This window comes from Oryza brachyantha, chromosome 6, assembly GCF_000231095.2.
Source record: "Oryza brachyantha chromosome 6, ObraRS2, whole genome shotgun sequence".
In the NCBI taxonomy this organism is placed as follows: domain Eukaryota; kingdom Viridiplantae; phylum Streptophyta; class Magnoliopsida; order Poales; family Poaceae; genus Oryza; species Oryza brachyantha.
Window position 1 is genome coordinate 13,336,351 of NC_023168.2, and position 10,458 is coordinate 13,346,808.

General features: G+C 37.3%; 1 protein-coding gene across 1 annotated transcript; it reads left to right on the top strand.

Moving 5' to 3' along the window:
• Positions 1 to 662: 662 nt before the first annotated feature.
• On the top strand, positions 663 to 6,166 carry LOC102709850. The gene is made up of 5 exons (XM_006656066.3): positions 663 to 1,173; positions 2,227 to 4,171; positions 4,371 to 4,431; positions 4,528 to 4,751; positions 5,881 to 6,166. The coding sequence occupies exons 1-5, from the start codon at positions 1,032 to 1,034 to the stop codon at positions 5,933 to 5,935; spliced, it is 2,427 nt and encodes an 808-aa protein (XP_006656129.2). The 5' UTR covers positions 663 to 1,031; the 3' UTR covers positions 5,936 to 6,166.
• The last annotated feature ends 4,292 nt before the right edge of the window (positions 6,167 to 10,458 follow it).

Here is a 10,458-nt window from a genome sequence, read left to right on the forward strand (position 1 = left end):
AACAGTAACTACACGTACCAATACCTATTTACTCCGACTAGATTTTATGAAATAACATACCATGGTTATAAAATACTACCTCCGTTTCATAACGTAAGATTTTTGTTTTTTTGGTTGTAATGTTTGACTATTCGTTTATTTAAAAATTAAGTATAAATATAAAAAATGACAAGTCGTGTTTAAAGTTCTTTTGATAATAAAGTAAGTTACAAGTAAAAATAAATGATATTTTTCTATTTTTTAAATAAGACAAATAGTTAAACATTAAAAGAAAAAAATTAAACATATGTAACGGAGGGAGTAAAAAACATATCCAAATCATACACGTCTTTACTCACCACCGAAAAATAGATAATCAGACACGATTATCTCCCCTGCTTGGCTCGCCATCTATCCCTTTTCCATCATCAGCAGCTCAAAACCAGAAAGGTAGCAGCAGCAGCAGCAGCAGCAGCAGCGACGTGTGGATGCAACAAAGACAAGGCCAGGTCGAGAGAAATAAAAAGAAAAACGAAACCGAAAATGGTTGGCCACCACCACCACCAGCGCGTGTCTGCGTCAGCGGCAGCGCGGGCAAAGAAGCAGAAGACGACGCCGCCGCAGCCGCGGGAAAGCTGAAGCCCCCTCCCTCCCTCCTCGTGACCACCCCTACCCCCGATTTATTTCGCAACCACCTGCTGCCGTCTTCTTCCTCCCTCCCCTTCTCCCTTTCTTGTTTCGTCTCCTCGACCGGCCAACCGGCCGGCCAGGCTCTTTCCCTCCAAACCTCGCGTCGCCGACAATGGCCTCCTGACGAGCTCTTTCTTCGCTCGCTGCGTGGCCCCGTGTGTGTTCTTGGTTGGCTGGCTGCCGTTCTTGAATTTTTTTGGTTCGGTGGTTTCTTTTCCTGCTCCGCGCAGGCAGCTCGGGTGCTCCCTTCTTGGAGTTTACTCGTTTGATGCGGCGGTGGTGCGGACCGCCGCCGCCGCCGCCGACGACGACGATGGGGTTGTCTAGGTGAGCGCGGGAGGAAGCAGCCGGGAGGGAATAGAATGGAAGGGGACGAGCGCGCAGCGGCGGCGTCGGCGGCGGCGGGGATAAGGCTGGTGCGGTGCCCCCGGTGCGACAAGTTCTTGCCGGAGCTCCCCGCCTACTCCGTCTACGTCTGCGGCGGCTGCGGCGCCGCCCTCCAAGGTGCTTCCTCCACCGCCTTCTCCATTACTACTTGTTTTACTCGCCTCGCCGGCCGTGTGGTTTCTCTTGTCGACCAAATCGCTCCGAATTTTGATTGCATTCATAGTTTCTAAGATTTTTGTACTCAGTTTCTCTTCGTTTCTTGCACCCCATTCTGCAAACTACTCCGGGTTAATTAAAAAAAAATACTAATTAATTCCTTGCGCTTGCTTTCTACTGTGATGGATTTGGGAATCGGGACTTTGTCTCCTTTGGTGACAATGACACCGCGGACAAGTTTTGATTTTTTGCTGAAATAGTCGTCATGTTTGCAGCAAGTTTGAGGGAAGACTTCGTTTGTTGCCGACAAATAATGTCAGCCATTTTTATGCTTTCAAGAAAGTTCTGTACTTTGAGGTCTTAATGAACTCTCAAAGATTCGATTCCAACATTGTGCTGTGTGCCTTGCAATGGGAAAAATAATGTTTACTCAAAATTTTTTTAACACATGTAATCTATTTTGTGAAAATGAAATCTCATGCTAGTTGGAAGATCTCCGTTCATTTATAATGAAATGAAGCTGAAGATTGTTCCTTTGCTGTTCATACATTGTTCGTAGTTCAAACTTGAAAGATGGTTGCCAGTCTACCACCTCCACCATTACGGACTCGTTCTCTCTTCTTTTGTAGTTATTTCTATGCCTTCTTAAATAGATTACATGGGGCTTGCCAAACAAAACATGGGATGGGTTTGACTGAAATATTTTAAGATGTTGGGTGATGGCTCAGTATTTTTTATGTTCGATGCAACTCCTGTCGATTGCTATTATTATGGGAACCTAGTTGCATTTTAATCCCCAATTGTGCTTGCCAACGTTGCTTCTGGGGTCAATGGAGGTGCCATTGGTGCTGAGGCTAGAATTGGTCTTCTTGTGCAACACATCCTTGTCATATCCTTGTTAATAACATAATTTGACTTATGTCTCGTCCTTTAACCCTCCTTTTTATGAATCATATTATGAAGTGGTCAATTGAGTATTGAGATGACATTATTCATCTGTTGGATATTTTTCAGCAAAGAAGAAGTACTCAGGCCAAGCTTCTGATAACTCTGATAATGGCAATGTGAAATACCTTGAAGTACTAGAGAGTGTGCCGGAGGCACCTGAAGCGATGCGTGGAGCTAGCACTGATGACAGATTGGTACCCAATAGAATTTCATCTTTGCACAGTAGATCAGTTTACAACCATGAAGATAATCGAATACCAAGAGGGCCAAGTACTTCTGGAGGTGAAGCTACTATTAGAAAGGATGGCAGGGAAGCAAAGTACATGCGCATCCTTAATGGGGACAATGCTGATATGATGAAATCAGCAAGAGGAAGAGGTATATCTGACATATATCCGAGGTCTCCAATCGATGCCATTCCACCTGCCTCTTACCAAGGAGAAGACTTTGTTGACTACCAATTACAGTCGAAATACAAATATTCCAACAGGGAGCATGCCAATGATAGGGAATTGGATGGTCCAAGCAGAGTTAGAGGCCTGGAGAAAGACCGTGCTGAGATCTTGATGATGCTTGATGAGTTGAGAGACCAGGTGCAGCAATCATGTGAGGTTACTGATGCTCCAAGTAGAAGTGCTACAACCAATAGACCTGCAGATTCCTCAAGTTCGCATGGTACTCATGATCGGCCAAGTAAGTTAAGGCATGACCAATCTGTGTTGCATTGGAATGGTTCTCATCACTCTCCATCCTCGAATATGCCAAGTCCTAATATCCCACAGGTTCATGCTCCATTGCCTACAAGACAAAATCTTCATGGATATGCGGAGCCCATTCCGCATGCAAGAGCCTCTAGCTATCCTGCGGGTGCTGCCTACTCCTGCAGAAATTTTGATAATTTTTTCTTTGGACACCATGATCATGATCCTTTACTCTCATGTCACCACGAAGGCTTGTACCATCAGCCCATTTGTTCTTGCTTGAATTGTTACCACCGAGAGTTTTTGCCTGTACAGGGAACTCCCCTTGGTTTCAGTGATCAAAGGGCACCATACCTTATGAACAGTTATGGAGCATATCCTGTAGAAGGTCCCTTGTTTGGTCAGCAGAGATACACTTCAAGAGGAACTAATACTTCCTTGCAGAGGAATCACCTGAGGAACAATGTAAGCAAAAAGCCAGCACAAATTTGTGAGCCAATTGCAGGTGGTGCCCCTTTCACCATATGCTACAATTGCTATGAAGTGCTGCGAATACCAATGAAACATTCCTCATCAGGAAAGGAGTATAAGCTACGGTGTGGATCATGCTCACATGTAATTGTAGTCAAGCTTGATGGCAGCAGGCTTAATGTCTCAGAACCTATGCCTGGTACACATTTATCTGCTGAACCACAAAATGTCATTGGTGATAGCATGAGAAACACTTGGCAAGCTAATGCTGATGAGAGGTTGCTTCCACAATATTGCTTTTCTATTGGAAGTCGCGGATCTCAAGAAAAAGATCTAGAATCAAATTCAAGTGAATCAGATAGTAAACATACCCCTATAGGGACTGATTCTGAAAACACTCCCCAGTCCAGGGATCTTCATTCTGAAGCCAATGTAGTTTCCCGTGTACCAAGTTTACCACATCATGATCATTGCGGATTGTCACCATCAGAGGATTCTGTAGTAGGAAGTAGAAGTACCCATTCTGAACACGAAAAGGCTATATTATTAACTGAAAACTGCAAGCGGAACTCAATTAAAGATGTATGTGTAGCCAATGAGACACAGTCACCAGTCAAAGAGTTTGATGATACAATAAATTTTCCACAAAATTTTGGTCACACTAGGTCTACAAAGCCAGGCGATTCATTTCTAACCAATCTCATTAAAAGGAGCTTCAAAATGAACCATGGAACACGCAATGGAAGAGCAAGGGTTTTTGTTAATGGTTTTCCTATCTCTGACCGTGCAGTCAGGAAAGCTGAGAAGCTAGCTGGAGAAATCTGTCCTGGTGATTACTGGTAAATTTCCTCATGCGGCAAAGTGTTACACTATATTTTTTTAATGTTTTGATTCCTCCATTTCAGTTATGCTTCAGCAATCTACAAAAGAAACTTATATAGTTGCCTACATTAATATAACAAATTTCTATTCTGTGTGCTCTTTCTTGTATTGCATATTTGAGTATACAAAGTTTTGATCTAATGTTCTGTTACTTAGGTATGATTATCGTGCTGGGTTCTGGGGTGTTATGGGGCAACCCTGCCTTGGCATGATACCTGTAAGTGCAGTCGCCTTGGATATTGTGCATGTCTTCCTGTATCCTATCCTATCCCATCCTATCGATCAAATCTAAGTTGATTTTTTTTGCTCGCAGCCTTATATTCCAGAGTTTAATTACCCTATGCCAAAGAACTGCGGTGGTGGAAACACCGGCATATTTATTAATGGGAGAGAACTTCATCAGAAGGATTTGGACCTACTTGTGTCTCGAGGACTCTCTGATTCTCCTGGCAAATCTTACATAGTGGAAAATTCTGGGAAAGTTTCAGACGAAGTTTCTGGTGAAGAGCTTTATGGCCTTGGCAAGCTCGCACCGACGTAAGCATCTATTTAATTTCTAATCATTTTAAATTCTGCAACAAACAAATTAATCTAGATTATTTCCATAGACAAGGCCCCTGACTTGAGCTGCAGTTATATGACCAATTCTATAATCTTGCTGGTGATGCCTTTAGTCCTCTTACTTCCTGTGGTGATACAGCTTAATCTGGGACCCTTATTTAACAGCATAGGATCATATAAATCTATTGCCAAGGAAAATTATTCTGCAAGTCCAATTACATCATGTTATGGAAAATGTGTTAATGGATTGTGCTTGATATTAGTTGTTTTTCAAGTATCAATTGTTAACTATCTGGACACACAGTGATGTACTGTATATGGCTACATAGGTTTTAGATTATAATCATGACGACATGTTATGCTACACTCATCTACCCATATAATTTCTTAAACCTTCCATAAGTCGTATATATGATTGAGATGAACAAGCCTTTCTCATAGTTTTGTGCTTATTAGTTAGTGCAATAGTTAAGTTGGTCAAAAGTAATTGTGGCAGTATAACACTGCATTTTTGGGTTGACCATTCTAACATGCCCTAAAATATCTCCAAGAATCAGGGTGGTAAAAACAGCAAGACCTGTAATTATTAGAATGATTGGAATTTTTTCTGTGAAATATAGCCCTACTATATTTCATATTTCTTAAGTTTGGTGGCCCTATATTTTTTCAGATGACTGTACTTCATTATAGTGAACTAGTGATTAGAAATCTATGATATATCTGGCAATATCAGAAGTTTTACCAGCTTGCAGTGCCTGGTGTTTAGTGTCACCACCAGTAAGCAGACCCAAAATCACAGGCATAGGCATATGCATAGTTTCAGAAATCCTTTTCTGAAAAAATGTCATTCAATATTAGAGCTCGATTAGTCGACTATCCATGCAACTAAACAAGTGTTGTGAAGATATTTATTTTATCTCCGGTTGCCTTTATGTATTGCAAAATCCTGGTACACAGAATAATGAATCACTGATCCGCTGTGTTTTGGTCAATTGGTGTGGTTTATCTGTTCTGGGCCAGATGGTCACAACTTTTTTTTTTGTGCCAACAGTTTCTTCTATTTGAAGCGTTATGTAACTGTTCTGATGATTTATTACAATTACAGTGTGGAGAAAATGAGACGTGGATTTGGCATGAGAGTTCCAAGAATAATCCAGTGACAACCTGACGGGCCAATACAATACAATCACAAGCTCTGGGGATGCTAGGTAGGGGACAAGCCAATGCCATAGCTGCAGCTCACATGCCACAATAGGGCGACTTAGTTTTCCAAGAATACTCTCTCTAGTTTAGCTTGTGTCCTTCCTCCTTGTAGCATGATTGTTCGACTTGGAAAGATTATTTGAGGGGGAAAAAGTAATCAATTGAATTTGTTTGGTTTGGCATTCTAACTTGTGTTTGGTGCACCTTCGAAGAATCATGTGGTGACTGCCATTTAAACATTGAAATACATGAGAACGCATCAAATGAGCACAATTAGAAAATAAAGAAAGTTACGCAGAACTCAGGAGTATTGAGTATTTCCAGTAGGTTGTATCATATCGATGTAATTGATTGAGATCAATAAAGCTTCCTTTGTAAAAAAAAAGGAAAGTAAAGAAATGGGTTGCTGGGTATGACTTGAACTGAGTAAATTAACTACATTATCTTTTGATTTTTGAACTAACGGTGGAGGTTTTACTACTGAGCAAGTGAGCATGCTTCTGAGAGGGTAAAAAAGGGGCATTTAACTTTTTGCCATTCTTACGAATCTTCGTAACAGATTTGTCATTGGACCCACATGTTATAGAATTAAAAAGGCCTACGTATTATAGATAGCAAGTGACAAATTTATTTTGACCACTCGTAAGAGTGATAAAAAGTTAAATTTCCCCAAAAAAAAAAAAAGCACTCCTCAAGGACACTTTGCCCTATTCTAGTAACGAAGTGTTTCGGGTAGACGGTTAGTGTTCACCAAGACAATTGCATTGAACTACACACCCAAGGACCCTACTGACAGACACCCCTTGGAACTTCTCACCTAAATCAAAGGAAAATAAATAAATATTTACATTCATTTAGTGGATCGGAATTATAAAAACCTAGATTAAAATTGTACCAAATTATCGCTAGCCATTTAATTTGCAAAACTATTCAGATCCATTCATTTACACAACAGTAATGCCAGTTTGGAAAATAAAATGTAAACAGTTTTGGGCCGGTTTTGGTTCAAGGCCGACATAGGCCTTACAATTTGTTGGGGGCCATGGTCACTTTTGGCAAGGTGGATTATTTGGTTTGAGGCCAAATAAGTTTTATCAAATTCTTCTCCCTCTATCTATACTTGTTAGAATAGGCTAGTACCAATTTGTTTTACCCAGAAATATAGTAGGAGAGAATTCTAATATATTGTCTATAAAAAGGAATATTTACGGTCTATATTTACATAGAAAAAGAAAGGAAGAACAACAAAAGCTTTTATGCAAGGTTGTCAAGCCATGGTGTCCAAGCTGCTTTATTTGTTTCTTTAGCTCTATGCACATGCAAAGCAAAGTCTTCCTTAAAGTGTCATTTCCATGATATGAAATTTTGGTTGACATTACTGAAAATTAGATCATTCCTTCTGCACCATAAACTCCATGATGCTATGGCAACAACCTCCCAGAAAAATGGTACTGAAATCTTCTTCCTGCTTCCTGGATCATGGCAATGAAATCCATTTGAGTAAATCATTTTATTCTTGGGTAACTCCATCTCTAGCTAGTGCCAAATTGACAAAGACATATTAAAAATTATCGTCAATCCAAATACTACTTCAACACTACCGAAGTCATCAAAACTTTGGTTAGGTTAAATTTAGTAGAGATAGGCGTGGGTCAGCTCACAGGTAATCCGTGGTCGTACCAGTTGACATCGATGCACCATTCCTAAAGAAGAAAGATTTTCCAAAAACCTTATTCACTCTCTCCTGATGGACATTCAAAGACAACGGTTCTGAAGACTTACTATCCCGATCCGTTGATGCATGCTGATAAGCAGGACAAAGCAGACGACATGTGATGGTGTAGTACAAAGGTTGTGCATGCCTCGCACGAAAGTGTTTCAGCGGATGCAAAATGTTTAATGAGATCATTATGTACAACAATGGTTGCTATGAACCACAACCACAAATCAAAATTATTAAAATATTAGCTTAATTTAGTACTAAATTTAACACTAAATAATTTACGATACAACCAAATAGATCCTGTTCGGGTGATAAAACCATAATACAACTATATATTGATACAAGTTATGAATATCCTAATTATTTAGTTTTATACAGTGACATGTAAGATTGCCAAAATAAATAAGTACAATTAGTTCTCAATAGATGTGAACTTAGCAAATATTACCGTTAAACCAAAATTACCAAACTGAATTTACAATATACTACAACTTTTACCTTGCTATTAAGTTGTATGAACAGTCCGAATAACGATTGCTATTAAGTTGTACAAGTAGTCCGAATAACGATTAAGCTGCTGTGGGGTCAACATGCTGTTATGGGGCCTGTCAACATGCTGCATGTTGACAGGGTCGGCCTATCGACATACCACATGTCGATAGGCGCCTGTCGACGTGCTATAGGACCCCAATCGACCTGCCGGAAGTCGATAGGCCCTCATTCTCGCGATTTTAGGTACGTGGTCTCTAATCTTGCGATTTTTCATTAAAGAAATAATATTTCTACAAAAAAATTTCTTGCTTTAGCCTTTGCCAAGAAGGTTGCATCAAGTTGTGCAGTTTTAGAACAACGTGTCCCATATAAGAAATTTTATACATTTTCAGCCAATTAAGTGTTTTCCTTGATTTGGAAAGAAAAAACTACAAATTTAATGTGTACGGAGTAAAAATATAATCACAGGCTCAAAAAGAAATCTACTGTGTTAACGTTAACATTTTCAAATAACCCTAAAGTTGCTTATATTTAAAGGAAAAGTATGCTTATATTTAAAGGAAAAGTACCACCATAATTAACTAGCAATATACATGTGCTAACGTTACTGTCCAATTTAATAATGTAACTAAGCTATAAATTATTTTTAATGCAATAATATATAAAGCAAACATTCAAATTTGTTTTTCTATCAAGAATTTGCTAATTTAATTATTTAAACAAACTATGACAAAATAGCAACAAACCCCTAGTTAACAATGACTATTATAGCTTTGCATAATTAATTATAAGCTGGATCATATTATAATAAATTAAGAGTTTTTAAGTTTGAACAGTAACGATAGAACTTGTAAGACCATGTTTATATATGCTAATTTTAGAAACATTGCAACAATAAATTGATATATTAATTTTAGAATCATTATATTGTCACTTTCACATGTTGCAAGGATAATTTTAATTAAAAAATCTATTCACATTATCTAATATTAACATACAATTTACTCTATAAAGCTAAATTTAATGAAACCACTTTATACGAACAAGAATTGCATCAGATAAAGCTCAAATTTTATTGATGTTGTATATATCAAAAGTACAAAACAATTATGCAATTCTTAAGTCTAAATTTATTAGGAGTTTAAAAACAAAATTTTTCGTGTCATCTCTTATTACATGAAAAGATATTTAAATTAAATATTATGTGATCATATAATTCATAGAAAATATTTATCACATGAGTTCTTGTAGTTTAAAAGAATATATGATAATTATTAACAAAATGAAATTATTAATGATATTTTTTATTAGTTATGTTTCTGGTTTGTTAGTACCAGTAGGTGCACAAGTCTTTTCATGATTTAAAAAATATTCTACAACAATTTGACAGATAAAAAAAATATTTATTTAACATAAAACATGTTGTTAACAAAATATTGTTAGAACATTACATACTTATTTCTATTTTATCAGAGATTTATATCTGATATTATTGTTAGTAATTTGACTATTTGAATATCGAATAATAGTGGTGTAGTGCCTTTATCGATTTTATGTTTAGTGCAGCTGTGATATGGTTTAGTGCAGATGTCATGTGGCATTGATCACGAACTTCATCGTAATTGTTTTACTGTCGGTGTTCTAGCGGCATGATTAAAATATGTGATTGAACTTTGATTCTAAACATATAGATTGCATATTTGCAGATATTTATGATTAAATTTTTTTATGTTTATCTTATATAAAGTCTAATACTTCCTTCATATTTTTATCTGACACCGTTACTATTATGTTTATATTTGACTATTCGTCTTATTCAAAAATTTTATCGAAATATGTAAAATTATAAGTCACACTTAAAGTTCCCATGATAATGAATCAAATTATAACGTATAATTAATAATTATATATTTTTTTAATAAGATGAATAGTTAAATTTAAACATAAAAGTCAACAGAGTAATATAAAAAATATGGAGGGAGTATATAAAAAGTGTTTCTAATTGGAAATACATTTTTTAATATATAAAAACTCTATAATTGTTAAGATAATCATAATTTGGAAAATCATTGATTTATAGAAAATCCATGTAAATAGAGGTGAAGCCAGTTCTAACCATCCAATCTTATGGAGATGATTTTAGACGTACGATTTAAATAATGATGAATGCAGTAGAGCAAGACTAATAATATAGCTAACAAGTCGGTCGTAAGTGTTCTTATAGACTTCTTTCAGCCTATTACTATAGTAGTTAGCTCTTTATTA